This window comes from Gopherus flavomarginatus, chromosome 6 (genome assembly GCF_025201925.1).
Source record: "Gopherus flavomarginatus isolate rGopFla2 chromosome 6, rGopFla2.mat.asm, whole genome shotgun sequence".
Lineage (NCBI taxonomy): Eukaryota > Metazoa > Chordata > Testudines > Testudinidae > Gopherus > Gopherus flavomarginatus.
Window position 1 is genome coordinate 14,883,637 of NC_066622.1, and position 23,791 is coordinate 14,907,427.

At 40.6% G+C, this 23,791-nt stretch overlaps 1 protein-coding gene across 3 annotated transcripts in view; it reads right to left on the minus strand.

Moving 5' to 3' along the window:
• IL5RA (interleukin 5 receptor subunit alpha) overlaps positions 1 to 21,099 on the minus strand; it is a 39,912-nt gene extending 18,813 nt beyond the window's left edge. The window contains exons 1-10 of one of the 3 annotated variants that reach the window (XM_050957492.1): positions 20,534 to 20,618; positions 20,138 to 20,206; positions 14,757 to 14,853; positions 10,532 to 10,616; positions 9,258 to 9,400; positions 8,485 to 8,623; positions 4,331 to 4,463; positions 4,064 to 4,254; positions 2,069 to 2,214; positions 1,188 to 1,323 (exon numbers count right to left, since the gene is read on the minus strand). In XM_050957492.1, coding sequence (XP_050813449.1) covers positions 1,188 to 1,323; positions 2,069 to 2,214; positions 4,064 to 4,254; positions 4,331 to 4,463; positions 8,485 to 8,623; positions 9,258 to 9,400; positions 10,532 to 10,613 — 970 coding nt within the window. In that variant the 5' untranslated portion in view covers positions 10,614 to 10,616; positions 14,757 to 14,853; positions 20,138 to 20,206; positions 20,534 to 20,618. Of the gene's footprint in view, positions 1 to 1,187; positions 1,324 to 2,068; positions 2,215 to 4,063; positions 4,255 to 4,330; positions 4,464 to 8,484; positions 8,624 to 9,257; positions 9,401 to 10,531; positions 10,617 to 13,687; positions 13,767 to 14,756; positions 14,854 to 20,137; positions 20,207 to 20,533 lie in introns of those variants that run through there. The other 2 variants (XM_050957493.1, XM_050957494.1) reach the window with 2 other exon arrangements.
• Between the last annotated feature and the right edge of the window lie 2,692 nt (positions 21,100 to 23,791).

Genomic DNA, 23,791 nt, shown 5'->3' on the forward strand with positions numbered 1-23,791 from the left:
GGAGAAGTGAAGCAGCGACGGCGTGCTCGGGGTGCTCGTGTACGGCGCAGGGATGAGCTGGGGCGGGGGGTGTGCCTCAGGGCAGAAGGGGGAAGCTGCCGTGGGAGGGGGCAGGGGAGGAGGGCGTAAGGTGTAAGTTTCGCCTAGGACGCGAAACATCCTTGCACCGGCCCTGCCCACAATGCCTTGGTGACCCCTCTGGCAGCAGCTCTGCTGCGGTGACGCCAAGTAAACAGACATTCACCTCTCTCCCTGTAAAGCCCCGGGAACTTTGAAACTCCCCTTCCTGTTTTCTTGCAAGTGCTCATTTATCATCTGGCCAGGTGACAATGCCTTTTCCACCGAGCAAATGATCCCCCGCTTGGAGCAATGCTGAGCTACTGGAGCTGATCAGTGCTTGGGGAGAGGAGGCTGTACAGGGACCCAGGATGCCCCACGATTACCCCCCCCCCCACATACACACACTTCCCACAAGACCTAGCCTCAAAATGGAGAGAGCTGCACTGTGGAATAGCTGCTCTCATCGTTGATAGAAGTGCTGCAAATATAAACACTCTCTGATGCCTGTGGAAGTGAGTATACAAACCAGCACTTTTCTTTCACCAGTTCACTATCACCATTGAAACTGAGAGCACAAAAACTCTGCAAGTGTAGACACATCCAATGCTCCAACATTGTACCAGTAGGCAGGAGGGAGCTATATACATTCCCCTAGGACCCTGATTTCAGAGTTGCCAAGCATGCACAGCCCTCATTAACTTCACAGAGAGTCAATCCTTTTCAACCAGCTCTAAAACTTGAACCAGTCAGTTTCACTTTCTGGTTCTCATGTGTTAGTAATACAATTGCATTTGTGTTCACAACATCATGTTTATTTTTAGGAAGCTGTTTTTACTGATTCTTTTAATTAAAACCTGAATTTGGGATCTAAACTATTTTCAAGTGTTCTTTCAAACAAACGTTTCATTTATCCACACGTTTCTTTATGAATGGAACCCATATTCTGGCCTACCCAGAGGTAGCAAGTAGTAGCAACAATTAAAGAGTCAATGTACATCCTCAGATACACTTGCATAGCTTCCATTGAAGTTAACGGTAGCAGTACATGCTCATGATTAAACAGAATTTAGCCTTCAAGTAACATATGTATTAAAGTAACTATTAGACAAATACATTTTGATTCTTACCAATATGGAGAGGTTCAGTCCAATCACTCCAAATTCCTTCACTACACCATGATTGACGATTAGCTCTTATCTGTATGGAGTATCTGCAGGTGTCATCAATACTTAAACTGAAACTATTTAACATTGTTTCCAGTATCTGTTAAAAACAACATAACTCTGTCATAGATTTCTTAAGACTAATATGGTCAAGACAACAACACTTAAATTGCTAGTTACTAAACTTCAGAAGTAAATTTACAATATTTGCTTTAGGCATAAATATAAGCATTGATTATTGTGTTTGTTCTTCTTTTAAATTAGTTTTAATAGCCTAGAGGTGGATGCCAAAGACTTGATTTTCACACAAAACCTCCATATTTGTGGGCACAATTTTGCACCCACAATTAATTACATCCACCATTTTTCATCTGCAATTCATTCAGGCCAAATTCTTCAAAAGTATTCACTGGTTTTGGGAGCCTAGTTTGAGACTCTTAATGTTGGGTTTTCAGAGTTGCTGAGCACGTGTACCTTTGACAGAATGGACCTGGATGCATCAAGATGAGCATCCAAAACCGATGAACATTTTTAATTGTTCCATTAGTGTTTTCCAAACTAAAATGTGGGTATAATTCATAATTAGGGGTGAAATCTTATTCCCATTAAAGTCAGTGGGAGTTTTTCCATTGATTTCAGTGGGACTAAGATTTGACACTAGATCTGTAGATTTTAGAGGATGGTAGTTGGAGTTCTGATTACATGCATAATTTGAAACTCAAAAGATGTCCATGAACCAGAAGACTTTTTCACTAGATTACATGTGAGACCTATTCTAGACATATAAAAAAGACAGTTCATAGTCAATTCTATATAGAATACCTCAACTTTTAACAAGCAGTTACCTGTCTGTAATCCATCTTCCAGTTGTAGATGTTCAGTTCATATTCAAAACAGTCCTCTGGGAAAGAAGAAGCTGGCATTTCCCAGATGATCAGGAGGTTGTTTTGTTTTAAAAACACGGTGACATTTCTGGGAGGATTCACTTTCTCTAGAAAATGAATAAGATAACCAGTGTGTTACCAATAAAGCAAGTTTCTTGGCAGGAGGTTGTTCAAAGTTTGGCTGTGGTTTGGATTTGGCTGAATGTATAGCCCATGAGTTTCACTTTGAGTTTGTTGTAGGATAGGTGTAAAAGAACTAACTATATCAGTGGAAAAACAAACACTGAAAAGTAGGTAAAGCCACTGATATATCAACAATTACTGAGTAACTGACCTCCTTTATTAAAATCCTTTACAAGATTTAAAAAACAAAAATAAACAAAAAAAACCCCTTCAATTATTTCATGCCTTGTAAGATTCATTATTGACAAAGACAAGGTAAGCAGATTTTTTTCATGCAAAATAGGTCTTGTTGCTACAACCTTTCCCCCCACCCACCCCTCTTTTCTCCTTAGCCTCCATCAGCTTATGTAGGGTGACCAAGGGCGGCTCTAGCTTTTTTGTCGCCCCAAGCACGGCAGTCAGGCAGCCTTCGGTGGCACACTTGCGGCAGGTCCCCGGTCCCACGGATTCGGCGGCTTGCCTGTGGGAGGTCCTCCAGTCATGAGGCTTTGGCATACCTGCCACCAAATTGCCGCTGAAACTGCGGGACTGGCAGACCTCCTGCAGGCAAGCCATTGAAGGCTGCCTGACTGCTGCCCTCGCAGGGACCATCAGGCCACCACCCCCCAGCTTGCTGCCCTAGGCATGTGCTTGGAGCTCTGGTGCCTGGAGCACAGCTGAGGGTGACCAGACAGCAAATATGAAAAATGGGGACAGTGTGTGTGTGTGTGTTGGGGGGTAATAAGTGCCCATATAAGAAAAAACCCCAAATATCGGGACTGTACCTATAAAATTGGGACACCTGGTCACCCTAAGCTTTTGTCACCATACATCATTTCATGTTGCCTTATTTTAGGGATTGCATCATGCCCCCTAGAATTGTGTATATGGATGCTGCCCTCCACACACAAATTTTGCCTTTCCTGTGCCAAAGGTGCTGCTATATGTCCTGCTGAGTGCATCTGTGTTGTAAGACCTTCCCATTTTTCAACATCATTTTGGTAATATGGTGACTGGAATACAATACTTCAGTGTATTCCAGGCACCATGCTGCCATAAAGTTTCTAAAAAATTGCAAGAAGTTCAGAGAAGAGCATTGAAACTGAGTATGTGGATACCTCTAAGAAGTAAGTTAAAAAAGTTAAATATGTTTCTCTTAGTTAAGCAACATATGAAAGGAGATGTGATAAGTCTATAAATAAGTGAAGGTTGTAAAAACTCAGACGGGAGAGGAATTATATAAGAGAATCAAAGGGGTATAAACTAGACTAAAGGGATGACATTAAGGAAAGGAAAATTAACCTATCAGGAAAAGCTTCCTTCCAATGAAATGTGTTAAACTGTATAATAAAAACTGGTAAAAGCTACATTGCTTTGGACATTTAAAGCTAGACTGGATAAAGCAGTAAAAGAAATACTGTGGGAAACCATACTTTAGCAGACAGATAAATTAGATGAACTAATAGGTTATTTCTATCTCTTATTTTTATTGTCCTAGAATTTAAACCTAACTGTTAAAACCACACAGTTAAAATCATCATATTTCCCCTAGTTCCACACTAAGACCTTCACTTTCAGAAAATATCCATGCAAAACCTTAAACTAGCCCATATCTTAAACTGGACCATGAATCATTCAAACCACCAATGAACTTCAACAAATCTTTAAACCAAAATGCAGAGCAGGTTTGAGTTTTATACCAGATTTTTTAAAGATTTCACTGCAAACATTTCACCAAGATCTAAGAAGTTATACTAATATTTTAATGTGTAAAAACTAAAAATATTTACTCACCAATGGCTTGTGGATTAAATAACTGTTCAAAAGATTTGATTGCAGTGTACTTGCTTGACCCATTAATGTGTATTACGATGACTTCGTCAGTTTCACTAGTCTTTATGTAAGTGTTTGAAAATCGACAACCAATATTTCTTTCCCATTTGTCTTTACTATATTCTTGGCATTCTTCAGTGTAGCTATTATACCTAAATTAGATTAGTTTGTAAGACACTATTATCTTAGGGAAACTAACAGGGGGTAAAAATAGAAGCAGACCCTTACCTGTAAAATAGAAAGTATTTTGTATCTTCTGGTGCCTCTTTGCCAGCAAGCCAGGTGCAATGAAGAGATGCAGTATTATCAATGGCCGTGTAAATCACACAGGATAAATTAGTAACTGATGTCTCAACAGCACCTATAGCACCAACAATACATAAAAGGTTGAACTTGTAAGGTAATAAGTGCTAAATATTTACTAGCATGTTCTTATTACTCATGAATATAAAATAACAAAATACAATTGATTATAATGTTTGGTTCCTTGTATATGTATATATTCTATCAAATATGTCTAGATATCAAATATTTATACAAAATTGGGATGTCTCTCTCATGAGTGGTGAAGCAGTTCATCCCAAACACTACAAATTGTTATTTTGATACCACCGGACACCACCACGTATTCTGTGTATGCCCCTCAATTACAGGAAACAATGTTTAGAAATGTTTTAGAAAGTTTTAAAATATTTTCTCTTAGCCCATTCACTTGAAGCAATTTCTTTAAACCCCATTCCAGCAAACACTTAAGCACGTTATACTATATTTGATGGTCTATATGAGTACAGCCCTGCTTCATTTGTGATAGTATGCAAATTGCAGACCTTGCGGCTTCCACTGCAATTTTTATTTTAATTGGCTTACTTTGCACAGTCCACAATTTTGCAGACATTTTTATTATGCAATTAATACTGCACTAACGTTCAATGCCTGTGAAAAGCTAAAGTGACTGGACTCGATTTCTACAGCAGTTGTGTTGAGACTTTTAGTCTTCTGAATTTTATATTGTACCGGTCACTGTTTTAAAATGAATGTAATATAGTTGCAGCAAAAAGGTTGGTGATCAAAAATTAGCAGGCATAACATAATACTTCAGTGTTTATATTGTTCCAGTATATTTTTCTTAAACAAATAGGTCTACTTTGGCTTTTCCAAATTACTGCTATTAATAAAGGTCCCATTATTACTTTTCCACGATTTTCCATGTCTTGTTCTCAACTCAGCCGCAATTATTTAAAGTTTGTCCCAATATTCAAGTCGGGTCTTATATATCAGCCCAAAGAGTTAAAGATGTTAACATGACCCTGTAACTTTCCAACATTAAACAGTTTTAAACAACCTGTACCATCTGAAAAACAAAGACCTCAGCCTGCTTAGTACCATGGCAAACACATCATTAAAAAACCTTTTAACCTGTTTTTAAAGATAGAGAAAAGAAGGGAAAACAGTTGAAACATTTAAAATGTAAAGTATTAAGCAAGACTTTCATTATAACAGCATCCCTTGTTCCCTTTTCCTTTACCTATAGAGAGTCTTTAGAAGGAAAAAAATCTTTGTTTGATAGTCTCTTAAATGGTCCTCTTTGGGGAAAAGAGAAAAAGTTAGTTGAGATGGGCTGGAGCTGCTGTTGCTGTTCTTTTTAAAGTCTGAGCCCATTTCCTAGAAGGCAAAGCAAGACAAATACACACAAGAGGAGAGAAAAGAACAGGAAAGATAGAAAATGCAGCTTTTGTCTCTGGTGTTAACTCTCATTTGCAAACTTACTGCTGGAGAAACACAGGCATGGCACAGTCGTTATCAGCCACTCCAAGACTTGGCAAACTTGTACCAGTGTTGGACTATTTAGACACTGCTTTTATCTGCCTCTCTAGGCACGGGCTCACAGATATATTGGAAAAGTATGCAATCTTGGCTGGCTAAGCCAGACTTCTATTAAATAGAAGGCAAATGAAGAGGGATAGGAAAGAGAAGAAATAAGGTGGGGTGGGCAAAAGATACACAGGCAAGGAAGAAAACAACACAGTCTCAGCCTCCAGACAGTGTCCAGGATTTAGCCAGAGCCAGTAGGGGTAGTGATATCATCTGGGTCTCGCCTTTTGGCTGAGTCTGTTCAAAATATCTCTTGGTAGTAGGATGACAAAGACCCACTGGCACCACAGTGGATCCCAGGGTTCCAGCAGGCAGGGGAGGGAGGAAAGCCATGGCGGTGAAGCTTGCTTGTTCCTGTTTTCCTATCTTTCAGTCACTGGTTATTGGCAGACAGCTGCTGCTTGATTTCCCCCCCATAAAGTCTTTTCTTTTAAGGCACCCAAAAGGCAATGATGGGCAGAAGAGCCCATTGCCTCATTATTTTGTTCACCAATTAGGTCTAATTTCCAAAACCAATTTTGGTTCACTGACTGCCAGTCCCAGACTTTTCTTGTTTACCAGGCATGATCTTAACACAGTGCTTGAGTTATAACAGTAGGCTAATTCTGTCTCCCTTTTGTATCTTTCCCCATCTACATTTATTGTATTGTATGGGGGAGGGCTAGCTCAGTGGTTTGAGCATTGGCTTGAGCATTCATCTGCTAAACCCAGGGTTATGAGTTCAATCCTTAAGGGGGGCCACTTAGGGATCTGGGGCAAAAATTTGTGTGAGAATTGGTCCTGCTTTGAGCAGTGGGTTGGACTAGATGACCTCCCTAGGATTCTATAATTGTGACATTTTCTGAACTTTCACTCACTTCTTACAACTGAGCTCACAGTTAGGGTAAATTTGTAGGCCCAACTATTACTACACACATGCATAATTTTAAGCCTCTCCATAGTCCCATTGACTTGTAAGGGCTTTGAATCAGGCTCAATAGTATAACACTTTCTCAAGCAGTTTGCATGATGTCTGACAAGCACACATACATACACACATATGTAAACAGACCTATCTCTCTCTAAATAAACATTTCAAACATCTAAAGCTTCTTAAAATCACTTCCATTTCATTCTTCCACAGAATTGGTTGAACATGTTTGCATAAAGAAAGTCAGGCTAGAACAGATACAACACTGCCCTTCAGGCTTTATGATGTAATTGGCACATTTAGACTTGAGCTGGTCTAAACTGTCTCTAGAGCAGAAGTGAACTGAATTATTAAATAAGAGGAGATTAGATGATCTCAGCTACTGTCTTTCAAGAATTCTGTTGTAAGGATTATCAAAGTTGTACAGCTGCTGTATGTATTCCAGGCTTGAGGGCTTCAAAAGTGAGTCTGGCTAGCATGGAGATGACAAGTGCTCCAGAGAGATTGAAATCAGATACAGATTGGAAAGGAGATAGAAGAAGCAATGGAGATAACTATGATTCTCTGAGACCTGTTTGCTTAGTTTTTTTGTAACACAAGGCTCTGATTGCTGATATTGCTGGATATCAGGCCAACAATGAAAACAATGCAGGATAGAGATGAGGACAATTAGGAAAATGAAAATTCTATAGGAGATGAGTGCTACAGACTTGTCTCATGGAGAATTCAAAATCCTAAAACAGGAGTATGTTTTTTAAAACAAAGGGTGGATGGTTAGATTTGATTTAGAAGAATGCGAGTCCATTTACAGGATGAAATCTTACAACAGCAGTATAACCTTCTACATGCATCCCTACCATGCCTCTACCTTGACCTTTAGGGATCATTCTAAGGTTGAAAAATAGTGCCCATCTCCATTCAGTACTTTCAGCATAGATAGACAATTAGTTAAAACTATGATGAGGAATCAGCTCCACTAGAAACCAAACAGGATTCCCCAACTTATTTCACAGATCTCTCAACAGTTTTTAAGTAATAGTAATTTAAAGTCAATCAGTGACCTACAGGTGAAAAAGGTTGTTATTTTGGTACCAGTCCCCTGAGCCAACGAATCTTCCAAGATGTGCATCCTTCTGATCTTTTCATTTCAGGATCTTACACATCCTCGTGATATCTCTGCCCACTCCTTGCTCTAACAAAACCACTACTCCACCTCCTCTTTATCAATTATATTGGCAAAACCAGGCTAATCTTAACTGATACCCTAAATCTCAGCCATCTTCTGCTCCTTGGGAATTTATGTGTTGTCTCTCCTGCGGGACAAATTCTGATACCCATACTCAGACTGAATAGCATCTTGCCTCACAAGTAGTGCCATTGACAAAATGAAGTCATGGAGTAATAATCATGAGTAAGATGCTATTCAGTCTGAATAAAGATATTGGAATCTGGAAGAAAGCTATTGTATAAGAACAATGCCATGTAGAGCAGGAGATGTGTCTTCCTTTTGAAGTTTTAAACCTGTCATCCTTTTCATGCTTTCTTGTCAACAGACTAGAACATAACATAAAATTAAATCCTTGTTGGTAACACATCTTACCTGGTGGAGCTTGAAGTTTAGCTGTAACCCAGTTACTTTCTATTTGCGAGTTGTTATAGAGAAGCAATGTCCGAATACGTGCAGAAAAACCATTATGAAGCACAGCTGTACGGGTACTGCAAGTTTTCTTTGTCTCATACTTGAAAAATAAACAATTTATTAGTATCAAATGCAATGAAACCTAACCTAGGTTCTCACTCAAGGGACCAGCAAAGGTTGATCTCCTAACAAAAGTAGTCTTTAACTAAGGTTCAAATCACATGATATTTGAACCCATATGAAGGTACTTTAAATGTATTGCTTAAGATGGGGGATTGAGTACTGGAAATGGGTTAAATGAAGGTTTTCATGTACAGAATTATGGTGAAACATGGACTCAAATGCTATCTATATACTGGTGTCAATCTGCAATAAACGCAGTAACATCAGTAGTGGATTATACCATCCAGAAACAGTGCTGATTCAACACCTCTGCTGGACAGCCTTCAACAGGCCAAAAATTAAAACTGCCCTCACTTAGTACAATTCCTTGGGAAGAGTGACAGCAATACTGACACCTGCTATCTCCTGGGGTTAATCTCCCTTGGAACACAGTGGTTCCCATATACAGAGAGAGAGATGGATCTGGGTTAATATATTTGTTTATGATACAAAACCAAAAGTAAATCTAAAGAGCCAAAGTATCTGAAAGTCATATCTTAATCAGTAAAACTTGGGTTTGAATTTGATATAGCACATTTAATCCAACATGCATTAGCCATACTTTACATTACCGGTTCCCACTCAGGAGTCATAATTTCCACGTTGTATTCAACAGTGTAGTTCTTTTCTTGATCAGGGTTTGGTTTCCATTGCAAAAGTACTTCTGCTAGTGCAGAGACTGTGAGAGTGAAGTTAACAGGTGGGAGAACCTGAACTGTTGATTAAGGGAGAAAACAAAAGAATTAATGACATACTAATGAATAAACTAGTAATAGAGAGTAGTTCAGAGCAATAGCTACTTTCAGGTAACTATCAATACAAGAAAATGATTAGAGACTTCATTTAAATGTTAGACTGCATTCATTCAATAGCTTCTTATAAAACATGTTTCTTATAAGCGGGCAAAGGACCGAGAGTTAGGAGCAAATAGATTACTGAATAGGAATTTAATTAAAACCTAACCAAGCTAAAATTATTATGAAAACCAAATTACTTTAAGTTCATGAATTTTAGAAACCTACTATCACATCTAGTTTGTTTTAAAAATATAGTTTTGGATCCTTCAAGTTGATTTACATGGATGAATCCCTGAGGACCATGGGCATTTGTGTTGGCCCAGGGCTGTCACCCACAGATCAGTTTGCACAATCAGGGTTTTACAAACAAGATGGAATTGAGTTTTGTCCCTGGGATAAATGTATATTAAACCATACAGAGAGCTTTAATTGAAAACACAAGAATTTATATGTGTAGGCTTCCTGGGATTAGATTTTTATTGTCAAATGTCAGTATACATCGCTTTCACCATACGCACACACAAACACAAACTGACGAAAAATATTTCCATTGGTAATCAAAATTTATAAATAGGTAAAGTAAGAGAAATGCTGCTTGAGAACTTATTCTTGTTTGATTTGAGGATATTTACTTTGTATATTTTGACATCTGATGTTGACAGTTAGTGTTTTAATGGTATAAAGCTTTAACTTTTTAAATAACAACACTTGTTGTCATTAAATAATTGTCTGATACACACACCCATAATTTTGCTGAAGTGTGAAAATTAGAATCAATAAAAATTGGAAAAAAAGCTTAAAATAAACATTGGTATTATCCATTGAAATAATAAAAAAAAATTGAATTTTGCCAAGCCTTCATATATGTGTGGAACATATGTATGCTGAACAAGGAAACAAGGCAGAGATAGAAGAAGGATGGGATTGACAATTTAGAAGGATAAGGTGACAGAGACCCCGGGAGAACAAATGATGAAGCGTGAAAAATCTAAGCATATAAATGGCAAAAGAACAAAAGCTTCAAGTATTACTAGAAGAAAATTACTTACTTCCTTTAGCTTGCAGTAAGTTTGCCTGAAACGCCATCATTCTCCAAAGGAGAACTAGAAAAATGCTCACCACGATGGCCATAGCCTTTTGGTAATAAACAATGATGGTTAGTTATCAGCACACGCCTCAGCTCATTTCAACTAGCAAATACAAGATGCAGCCCCTTATCTATAAATTAACACACAAAGTTTGTAGTAGCAGCAAAGAATCCTGTGGCACCTTATAGACTAACAGACGTATTGGAGCATGAGCTTTCGTGGGTGAATACCCACTTCGTCAGATGCATGTATTCACCCACGAAAGCTCATGCTCCAAAACGTCTGTTAGTCTATAAGATGCTACAGGATTATTTGCTGCTTTTACAGATCCAGACTAACATGGCTATCCCTCTAAAGTCTGTAGTGTAACATCTGAGGTTGCTACATGCAAATAAACAAAATTAAGGAAATTAAGCTGGAAGGTGAATGATGGCCATCATTCTCCACTCCTTCCCCTGCTGGTACACATCTTGCCATTACCAAATCTCTGTGGACCACCCACCTAAAGATGACATGGGAGAGGAGGGGAGGCATGTGGGTCACATGGTGTGGCAGATCCCCCTGCCCTGTACAGCAGCTGTTGGCACTGGTGAGCTGCAAGCTGCACCCTGCAGGGAGAGGCAGGAGCAAAATCTGCGAGCTTAGGGAGGGGCCACTGCTTTCCGGAGTGGGAGACTGAGGGTAAAGGAGGGGGGTCAGCCTGGGGGGGGGTATGACTCTAGGCCAAACCTTTAAATTGTGTCCTCCCCCCCCCCCTCCGCACCACTATCAGCAAGTATAGGTTGTCTCTGCACATACCACAACCTTCATTCTACCTTTCTTCCCTTCCACATACACTATTTTATGAACTTACTTCCTGTCATCACTGTTATTGCTGGATGTGCCTGAACTGTTACTTCCATGTTCTTGCGGTATATAATAAAACATGCTAGCAGGCTAGCCCTATGGGCTACATTCGCCAGGGACTTACATGTCTGTGTTTATTACTGGGTGTAAGAGAAGCCATTTTTGTTTGTATTAGACCAGGGGTCAGCAACTTTTCGTCAGTGGTGTGCCAAGTTTTCATGTATACACTCTAATTTAAGGCTTCGTATGCCGGTAATGCATTTGAATGTTTTTTAGAAGGTCTCTCTATCAGTTTATATTATATAACCAAACTACTGTTATATGTAAAGTAAACAAGGTTTTCAAAATGTTTCAGAAGCTTTATTTAAAATTAAATTAAAAATCAGATCTTATTAGTTTAGTGTGATCCTTGCCCTTGCTTTTCCTTGCTGAGTTTTCCAATGTCTGGTGGCACCTATTTAGATACTTTAAGCTGCACACAGGCTTCTGAGTTATAAGTTGATAAAAGGCTGACAGGAGGTCAGCGGCTGGAACCCCAGATCGGCAGCTGAGGTGAGTGGAGCTGGAGGCTGGTAGGGCTGAGCAGGGCCGGAAACTTGGACCCTCCCTGGCAGGGGGCCTGCACTGAAACTACAACTGGAAGGAAGGTGAGTGGGGCTGCGGGGACCCCGGGGGGTAAGGGGCCAGCAGCAGGAACCCCAGAGCGACAGTCTCAGCCTGCTGCCAGCCTGGGGTTCCTTCCTGCCCGCCCTGCGTACTATGAAAAATCGGCTCATGTGCCACCTTTGGTTGCCGACCCCTGGACTACGTCTTAAGGGACAGACTGTCTCACAAAGAATGTCCTCAGGCATGATTGCATTCCCTCCCATTCCGACTCACATAATTTGTCTGTGGCAACTACAGCAATTCTTTACATGGAAAAATAACACTTTGAAAGTATTTAGTGTATTTTAGTTTCTGTAAAATGGTTTAGCAGCTGGAAAGGAAAAGAGCTAGCATCTCATGACCTATCAGTTTTCCATGACCCATCAGCAAGTACTCTCCAGATCCCCAGTGATCTAGCAAGCACAGGTTTGGAAACTTCTGCTGCAAAGGAACTATTTTTAATGTTGAGTTCATGAAAACAAGATGTTGTGTAACATCCAAGTCCTACTCCATTCTCTATGTTTATATCCTGTGGGGAGCTAGTTCTTTGCTGGTCAGGAAAGCGCATGAGTCTGGTTTGACCTGTAGTGTTTCTAACTGCTCAGTCTCAAGGGAGCCAAGCTTGGCCTCCATCTGCTACTATGGAGTTGGAAGCAAATTTGGCCTGACACTTGATGCCCTTCTGAGATCCATATGAATTTCAAAGAATCATGGCATGGCCATCCACATGCCTGCACAATAGCTCCAAGACCACTTGCCCTCAATGGCAGTATAGCTCCTGAAAAGCCATGCACCTATGGATTTCACCATTGGCTGTAATTACTGTGGAGACTGTAAGTCAATAACATAGGTTGAGTTAGGGCTGTAGTGTAGACAAGCCCTAAGATGGGCTATTTAATTGTTGCCTAATCTGTATATAAAGACACAGAAATCATACCAATAAAAAAGTCTTTGTGTAAGAAAAGACCCAGTGAGTCTTGTAAAAATATGAAATATAGCATTTCTTTAAAATTCCGCTTGCAAGCCTCATACAGATGTTCAGTTCTTCTTCCATAAACATTACTAACGATACAAAAATCTACAGACAATGGCTAGATCATATTTCTGCTAAAACAAATTACTGAAAAGTTAGACTAAACACATACATATCCTAACAGGAAGGTCTGAGCCTCATAGAGGCAATGCAACAGTATTTACTGTTTAGTTCTGGTATTATTTAAGCCAATGTAATCAGAGTATTGAACTAGATACCACTTATGATTACACTTCTTAGCTATGGGAGGTGCTTTATTATTCCATCATAGCTGCAGCAGGTGTGGATTATTATGTAATGTTTTAGAGACAGCTTTATAATATTTCTCTCAGTAAATGGGGAGCACAACACCGGTGATCAATTTTTTCAAACATAGGTGCCTAAAGTTAGGCACCTGAGTCCACCTTTAGGTTTCTAAAATGCCCAGCTTTTCAGATGTGCTGAAGACCCACCTCTTGTACTGACTTCAGTAATTTCAGAACATTGACTTGGATGGCGGCAGCTGGTGCTCAGCACGCCTGCAAATCAAGTCATCTATTTAGTAGCCGAAAGATGGATTTGGGTGCCTAACACTCAAGTTTGTAAATTTTTACCTTGGAGCCAGCAGATGTGGATTCTAATTCTTCTTCCACCACATACTTTCCCTGGGACCTTGGAAAGACACTAGGCCCTGGTCTGCACCACAGAATTACTTCAGTATAACTACATCGCTCAGGAGTATAAATAAGCCACACCCTTGAGCAAGATAGTTATACTGACCTAAGCTCCGGTTAGACAGCACTATGTCAGCAGAGGAGCTTCTCCCACCGACATAGTTACCGCCTCTCCCGGAGGTGGATGAACTAAGCTGACGAGAGAGCTTTCTCCCATCGGTTTAGAGTGTTTTCATTAAAGTGCTACAGCAGTGCAGTTGCATTTGCGCAGCTGTGCCGAGCAGCGTTTTAATTGCAGACCTGCCCTAAGATTCCTGGACCCTCAATTTCCCCATCATTTTCATTTTTCCATCATCCCAGTACTGAAAAATTAAGTCTTTAAAGAGGCATTTCCATACTCATGTGATACTACAAACTTTTCAGATATATTCACCATTGTACTGTATCATTTACTGCAGGTTTTGTATGTTAAATTACTGAAAATGTAATCAAACGAAAATGTATGCAGTGTAGATGTAGCCATGTTGGTCCCAGGATATTTCAGAGACAAGGTGGGCAAAGTAAAATCTTTTATTGGTGTTAACTGGCCACTCTACCTTGAATGGGCCTCTATACTATGTGCTCTAAGCAATCCATTCCATGTTGCATTTTGCTATGACATTGCAAGTACCTTTTCCCAGACCTGTGTGCCTCCAAAGCTTGTCTCGCTCACCAACAGAAGTTGGTCCAATAAAAGAAATTATCTCACCCACCTTGTCTCTCTGATCAAACAAAAGTATCATTTTAAATCATTTAGACAAGCTGATTAGACATCTACAATAGCATTAACAGCCTATTCATTAATAAGCATGATAAGTATTCACACTGAAATAAGAGGTAAGCAAATTTTGATTACGTATGGTATACAATAAATACTGTAGAAAATTATAAATAGTATCTTCCATCTTAAAGGACAGCAGAAAAGCCAGTGTTGCAGAGAACAGCTGCTAGAAGTTAATGTTTTTCTTACTTATTAGCACAGCTGCAGTCCAGTCCACTGTCAAGAGTTTACTGACTGGGAGCAGGTTCCAGACTCTCATTTCCCAGTGCACAGAAGACAAGGTAATCTGTAAAAGAGATACCCAGTCACTCCTCCAGAAAATGTTCTTTGAGGTTCCCAGCAGAATCCTAGGGGTGCCTTTCAGAGTCTTTGCTCTGTTTCTGAAAACTGGTCTCTGGGCAGCTCTCTCTGTGTTTCTTTTATAACTCTGCTCTGTGTTTAAACGCAACTCTGAGAGGTACGTTAGAAATGATGACGGATGATTAATTAGGAGACCGTGCAGAAAAAAAGGGAACTGTGCATATAACCACAGAATGAAGAGCTTTCTTAAGCCATGAAATGGTTTTACTTCTACCTGTATTGGCTTAATTATACACCATACTACGGTGGGTCTATAAATAATTTGGCATATAGCACTATGATATAACACACCACAATGATTTCTGTCTTTCATACAAACTGCATCCCCAAATGCTCTGCATGGTTAAAGAATTCTGGCACAAAGTTACAATTAAAAGTGATAGCAGAGGAAATGAGAAATTAAGAAGCAAAGTAAAAAACAAATGTAGAGAACTGATTTGTAGGGAAAGCAACCCTGTCATTATCAATGGACAGTTTCTGTAAAGGAGGAAAAAGGAGACTAGTTTTAGGCTTGGTCTACACTTAAAACTTATACCAGCATCACTATGTTGACAAACACACCCAGTATAAAGAACAGGAGTCCTTGTGGCACCTTAGAGACTAACAAATTTATTTGAGCATAAGCTTTCATGGGCTAAAACCCACTTCATCAGATGCATGCCGTGGAAAATATAGTATGAAGATATATATATATATACACAGAGAACATGAAACAATGAGTGTTACAGTACACACGCCACAAGAGTAATCAGTTAAGGTGAGTTATTACCAGCAGGAGAGAAAAAAAAAACTTTGTAGTGCTAATGAAAATGGCCCATTTCCAGCAGTTGACAAGAAGGTCATGCTGACGGATCCCAGGTGTAAATGTGGATTGGATAGGTCAGTGACAGAATCCTTCCATCAACCTAGCTACTGCCACTCAGATTCTTAGTATTCTTACCATCTTACACAGGCCATTATATATATATATATATATATATATATATATATATATATATATATATATATATATATATATATATAATCAGATTTTTTGGAAGAGTTTATTTATATTTGCAGGCATTCACTCTTGCAATGTCTTTTAAGGGTTGAATGCCAGGAAAATCTGTCCACAGCAAAATGCTAATGTGTCAGATTACTTTGCTTAAAATGTAAGACAAAAGATTGCATTTATGTATAACATTGCCTCCCATTTGCAATGAATATTTCAATACACTTGCTGCTGAGACTGAGCTTTATCCAGGCTGGGAATTTCCAAGGAGGCAAAGGAAGTCAGGCACCCAACTCCCAATGACTTTCAATTAAAATTGGATGTGTAACTTCTTCAGGCTCCTTTGAAAACCCCAGCCTGCCTTCTTGTTCTAATGACCCAGATTTGTCCCTCTATCTCAATCGGTAGTGTCCTTCTAACTTTCTAAGAGGAAATTTACCCATTTTTGAATCATTCCCTCTCAATAAAGTTATACCAAATACCCAAACTATTATGCAATGTCACAGAGCATTGTTGAACAGCTCTCAAGTTTAACAGCAGAAGTGGCTCCAGTTCATTACTTGAAGCCCACGTCCAGACTAACCCGTGGCATCGGCGGGTTAAAATCGATTGCTTGGGGATCGATATATCGCGTCTACTCTGGACGTGATGTATCGATCCCCGAGCGCGCTTACATCGATTCCGGAACTCCATCAACCCGAACGGAGTTCCGGAATCGACATGGAGAGCCGCGGACATCGATGCTGCGCCGTCTGGATGGGTGAGTACCTCGATTTTAGAAATTCGACTTCAGCTACGTGAAGTTGCGTATCTAAAATCGATTTTAATACCCTAGTCTGGACGTGGCCGAAGTGGTCTCTGTAATTGATGTATCAGTTATAAACCCATTAAGGTCTATATAGGCCCCACAAGGCTCTGTGTAGGCGGACACATTTTGCAGAACATTTGGGGGCCTATGTTTGTAAAACATTTCAGAATGGCAAACATTAGTTACATTTCAGATAGAGTTCTATTAATTTTAAAGTGGCCTGAAGATTAGTATGAACTTGCATTTAATGATGGGAATTTTTCTGAACTCAATTATAAATTTATTCTTTCGTAATCATTGGTCTGTGTTTTTCATTAAGAAGCTGAAGTAACAACACTGACTGTTCCTTTCTGTTGTTTTCCCTGATTATTTGTTTACATTTTGTTAAAATCTCATTTTATCATCTCTTGATACTTGTGTATTTTTTTTCTTTACTGTGTGAGTACTTGCCTGCCTGCAGCTGTGCTCAGTAGCACCTGCAGCCTGATGCACAAGGGAAGCATTGCCAACTGTGCTCACCTTAGGAGGGAGGTCACATGCTACATTTGCCAGAAATCTGAACATCTGCATTACAATGGTTCAGTGAATAAGAAACTAGCAGGATCAGGGTAGGTACTAAGCAAACCCCTGCAATACTTTGCTTTGTGATTGTCTTAAATGCTCCAGAGGATGGACCAACATCAGCATCTTCCCAAGTTGATTTTGGCTTAACAACAAAATTTGTCAATGGACCCAAACAAGGTCTCGCTACACCAGTATATTCTATCTAAAGCTTTAATGAAAGGTTTAAGTGAGGCATAGTGCCCTCTGCACTGGAAAATGTAGAACCATCAGGTTTGCAATACTAGGACCAGTATCCTAGCTACTGTCATTATTTCACAGGAAAGCAGAATGTCCACCAACCTAATGTACCTCAGAAATTGTGAAATGCTTTTCATGGGGAAGAGATCCTTCTGACCCTGGAGTTAACATTTAATACCCGCAGTATCAAATTCAATGGGCTCTAACATTGCCTTTGTAGCTATAATTTTGTTTTTCTGGTGACAAAATTATCCAGGCCATTATTAAAGCCAGCTACAGCATATAATGTTCTGACCTCTTGTATTAGTGAATTCAGCTCACTGACTAAACACGCTGTGAAGAATTATTTTGTTTTATATCAAAAGTACCAACCATTAATTTCAAGTGACCCCTTGCTCTTGAGATCAAAGGTAAGGAGTACACTGGAAAACTACTTAGCTAACAACAGGAAATTAATCCATGAATTTGTGGACTCTGAACTGACAGGGCCAGGTGCCTTATTATGTTCTTTCACAAGGGACCACATGAAAAAACAGGTCTGATTTTTAATTTTAAATACCTCAAATAAGTGCTTATATATCTTTCACAGTATTTCTAATGTACCTGTCCCCACAGTCTAGGCTATGATATAATAATTAAGGCTGTTAGAGTGTTTACATTTTCAAAGTTTTGTTCAAATAGTAATTAATCCTCAAAACTATATCATTTGGTAGGTAATACACAGATGAAGAAACTGAGGCAGCAAGGTTAAGTGACTTGCCCAAGACCAACAATGAGTTACTAGAAGAGCTGAGATTACAACTCAAGGAGCTCCTGGCTTCCCAGCCTGTGTTCAGCTCATTATGTTTTGTAGATTACTGTTCTTTTGCTTTTCAGTCTCTTTCTACAGACATATCCTCATAAAAGACTTCTAACCATCTTTACTGTCCTTCACTGAACCTTTTGAATCTCAGCTATATCTTCAAATTGTGATACCAACACTGAAAATTGACGAAGTGGGTATTCACCCACGAAAGCTCATGATCCAATACGTCTGTTAGTCTATAAGGTGCCACAGGACTCTTCGCTGCTTTTACAGATCCAGACTAACACGGCTACCCCTCTGATACTTAACATTCCAAATGAGAATGTGCTATTTTATTATTTGTATTTGTGGTATATTGAAAGCTGTATTAAAATAAGATGCTATCACTGTAATTTGTAAGGGGTCTGCTGGTCTTATTTGCAGGTTTGGGGGCTATATGGGGAAGCATGTGATCTGGGTCTTTCTCAGCAGATAATCTGCAGAGAGCCAGCTTTAAGCGAGTTGTTGTGTCTCTGTTTTAGGGAGTCACCTGCTTTGTGTCTCTCTGTTTTTAAGTTCTTGTGTGTATTGTTCTGAATTCTAAGAAATAAAGTAGTGTTATGTTGCAACTTTCCAGCAATAGTATTTTATGTTTTTATATAACATCTATATGTCATGTGAAATACTATTATGTTCAGTACCTAGAAGCTCCAAATGAGATCAAAGTTCCATTTTGCTACGCACATATAATAGGAGCTAGTCCCTGCTCCAAATTGCTTACAATTAACAGTTAAATTATGTTTTGCATTATTTCGATTCATAATGCATCCAGGCATGCTGCACACAGGACCTCTGTTCCGCTTGGGCTCTCTATAATGAAATCTAAGGACTAAAGACTTCGGAAATTTGATCTATTTGCATACATCTCTACATCCAGGCAGAGCCCCGCCAAAGGTGAGCAGGTGCAACTAGTGTGACCAGATGTCTCGATTTTATAGGTACAGTCCTGATATTTAGGGCTTTTTCTTATATAGGCTCTTATTACCCCCCACCCCGTCCCAATTTTTCACGCTTGCTGTCTGGTCACCATAGATGCAACCAGGCCGATCTAGCTGAGATACTAGTCCTAAGACTTTACCACAGAATACTCCTCATGTTTATAGCTCATCAGCAGAGTGGCCAGCTCTGGTGATATTATTGTGAGACCTGTAGTACTTTTTCTTAAAGTTCAGACTGCTGGAATGAGGGGATTGCATGTGAATCTCAGCTTTGATTTTTTAGTTTTTTTTATTTTAGTTTTTATTTTTTGCAAATGTACATTTCTAGCACTCATAGTAAAGCACCCTTAAGGCTCAGAAAAGTCCAAGGCAAATAAACACATTTTTTTATTTTTTTTAATCTCATTATTTCTAAACCAGCCAGTCATGATTTTGGGGGGGACCTGAGTCATGATCTTTGAACTTTAGGGGTGGGCAGCAGTGCATCTGTATGAATTAAAGAACAGTACAGAGTCTCTCATGGGAAGTTTTTAAGTATGGGTTGGACAAGCATCTGTCAGAGTCAGGGATGGCCCAGGATAATGAGGCAGGACGATGGACATGAAGTCCCCTCCAGCCACTACATTTCTATTTCCCAACATACTATAGTAAGATGAGGCCCTGAAACATAAATCCTTGTATCAGAGGCCCGGTATGTGGCCTAAGGCCTGAACTAAAGTAATGGTCAAGACTTTATTAACATAAAGCAAAGTTAAACTGTGAGCCAGAGGCAGGCCCTGCTCATAGAAGCTGGCAAGGAAAGGGCTGATGTTGCAAAAATACACATACCTAAAAGGTACCCGAACACTCTGACACTTGCACATTCCACACAGATAACAAGGAACAGGCTGACCCATCCTAAAGACAGGCAAAAGGATAATATGATAGATAGAGTTGTTTTGTTTGAACCAACATGTACCAGATGAGAGGTGGCACCTTACTATGTAGAGGGGTTGAATCTCAATACGTCAGGAGTGATGTGTAACTTGTTTGTACCTGTGTAAAAGAATGGATCCCTGAGTGGATGTCTTTGTCTGACCTAGGGGGCAATGGTAAATCCGTCCACTGACTGAGGCCGTCCATTGTCAGGGAGCACATATGTACTAGCAGAACTGTAGACATCTGATCTGGGGAGCTAGAGACTGTATTTCATTTGGCAATAAACCTGGGCAGGTGACTTCATACCTTATCAGAGTCTGTGGCCATTGGCGGTTCTCTCGGAGTCTGCTGTGTCAGCTATCTGCGCAGAGCCGGGGCAGCGCACAGAGGGAACACACACATGTAACCGACTGTTATCATCATTGAACAGAGTAGAGCACCACACCGGTGATGTCTGACCACACTGGTGACCCCAATGGCTGATCTGGTGAGTAAGCGAGCTGTCCGCTGTAGGAATCACGATCTAACATGACAGAAAAACACGAGCTAGGGAACCCCCTTAACCCCTCCCTGCAAATCCCCACAGAGTTTAAAAATATAATGGGGAAGAAACGGGTAATATAATTTGTAAGGCTAGAGCAGAGACAGTAGCCTTGAAATGTAGACTATTGCAAACTATAACCATGGCTATTAAATGGTTAAAACAGCACACTGCAAAATTGGTGGGGAAAGTAACAGTAACAAAGAAAGATTGTGAGCATTTATTTTAGCAGTTAAGTATTACATTTAGTATAAAATATTAGTAGTGCACCTCAAATAAAAATAAATGTCTATACAACAATTGCAAAAGTATAGCTTGTGTTATAAAAGACTTGGTCCCTATTACATTGTCACTATTACATAGTAAACCAACTTAGATAAATTTTCTATTAAGTTTAGTTTACTGAAAACAAAAACAAAAAAGGAAAACAAACAACAAACTTTACTCTGTTAACTAACAAAAGTTCTTTAAGTTGCATCCCGCAGACCAAAGACACCAGAAAATATCACACCCTGAAGACACCAAAAGAAACCCCCAAGCATCAAGAAAAGAAAAATGAAGTGCTTTATAAATAAGAGACTGGTGAAATACACCTCTATCTACCATATATGGACAATTAAGTTGCCAATCAGCTAAAAACCACTACCTGGACCAGGCTAAACTGTCATTTAATTTCAACTTGGTTACTGTGTAAAAACAACTGTATTATTACTTCACTACTGTATTATCGTTGTACTGCTGTATTATTGCTGTACTGCATCATTACCGTACAACATTTACAATGTGCATAACCTGCTAAACTGCTTAACCAACACACAAGTAAAAACCAACCAATCAATGGCAGCAAAGAACAGGAAGGCAAGGAAAAAACAAATTGGTAAAGAAATTAAGTTACACAGTAACTACAAATTGGGTAAACAAATTTCCTGTTAGTACCAGTCATAATTTGGGTTACTGACACTACATCCTAACTAAGGCATGTATTATTCAAAATAAGCGTATTCAGTGTCAGGATACCAATATTATATCCTGACACAGCAATATTTGATAAATTGGTTACTGTCCATTCAGTAGGTTATCTGGAAAACAACACCCATAAAAACAGCTGGATCTACGACAACTACTGGTGTATCACAGAGCAGTTCAATCAATGGAACAGAGAATCTAGCCATTTCTGTTTCCCGCCCAGTGAAGCTTAACAGAGGGTGACAACCAGCAGTAAGGGTGACCCATAACATGGATGGACAGTACTGGGATAGTAACTAATTACAATATATTAATATATAAAAGCCTCACTGGTAGTGTCACTGCTCCAAATTTCTGTTTTACTTCTCATGTACATAGCAGTGTGGGACACATTATCACAGTCCCTATCCCAGTATTTCAAAACACTCAGACAACTACTAATAACGATACAGATGGTAACTGTAATTGCCCTAATAAAAGTAGGTTGCTATCTGCAGTACCACAGGGCCAAATTACACCACCAGATTGGAAATGAATTGTTATGCTTGGATAAAAAGTGCTGTTATATGTACACATACATCCATATATGCCTGTATACACCACAAACTATTTGGTGTGCCTCTAAGGCTCAGTCATAATAACTACATTCCTCAGTCATGGTCCCAGGCCTAACATTCCCAGGCATTGTCAGGGAGCACATACGTACTAGCAGAACAATAGACATCTCATCTGAGGAGCTAGAGACTGTGTTTCATACGGCAATAAACCTGGCCAGGTGCCTTCGTACTTTATTGGAATCTGTGGTCTTTGGGCAGTTCGCTGGAGATCTGCTGTGCCAGTGATCTGCGCAGAGCTGTGACAGCACACAGAGGGAACACACACGCACGCAGCTCACTGTTATCAACATTAGATAGAGCAGAGCACCACACCGGTGACATCTGACAACACATACCTATTACCGAGCACCATATGTTTCTTCTGCCCACTTTACCCAAGTATGTATGGAAGTTCTCATGCTACTCTGCAGGCTGGCTTCTGATTTTCTAGTGCAACTGATAAATACTCCAATTTTTAAAAAATGAAATCAGTGTATATTCAAAGAGAAAGTTGCAACCCCACCTGTTTTTTTGGACAGCTACATAAAACTCAAACACTTCTGAAAATATCCCCCTCCCCACCATGAAATTAATAAATGCCAAAGAACAGAAGCACTATCTGTGGGTTAGTGACAGGATCAGTTAAGGTGCCCTACAGAGGTTAATAGGGCAAGTGACCAGGGTCCCTCAGACTTGTGTAGGCATGGATGCTCACAGGAGCGGGAGGCTCATCGTTACCTCCCTCAGCCTGGCCCAGGGGATGCTGAGGTGATCGAGGGAGGATGACAGTGTAGAGCTGGTGCAGGTTGAGGGCTCAGTGCTGGCTGTTGAGGAACTGGGGGATGAGATGGTCTAAGAGCACTAGGACACTGAGATGCAGATCCCACAGTCCCACTGCCTTCGCCTTTAGGGGGCGCGGGGGTTTCCCAGCCCGCACCTTCTCGTGAGCCGGCAGGCGGCACAGAGCCTGACAGCCCACACCTTCCCCAGGGGCCAGCAGGGGGCGCTGGGCCCCCCAGCACACACCTTCCCTAGGGGCCGGCAGGGGGCGCTGGGCCTGACAGCCCACACCTTCCCCAGGGGCCGGCAGGGGGCGCTGGGCCTGACAGACTGCACCTTCCCCAGGGGCCGGCAGGGGGCGCTGGGCCCCACAGCACACACCTTCCCTAGGGGCCGGCAGGGGGCGCTGGGCCCCACAGCACACACCTTCCCCAGGGGCCGGCAGGGGGCGCTGGGCCCCACAGCACACACCTTCCCTAGGGGCCGGCAGGGGGCGCTGGGCCCCACAGCACACACCTTCCCTAGGGGCCGGCAGGGGGCGCTGGGCCTGACAGCCCACACCTTCCCCAGGGGCCGGCAGGGGGCGCTGGGCCTGACAGACTGCACCTTCCCCAGGGGCCGGCAGGGGGCGCTGGGCCCCACAGCACACACCTTCCCTAGGGGCCGGCAGGGGGCGCTGGG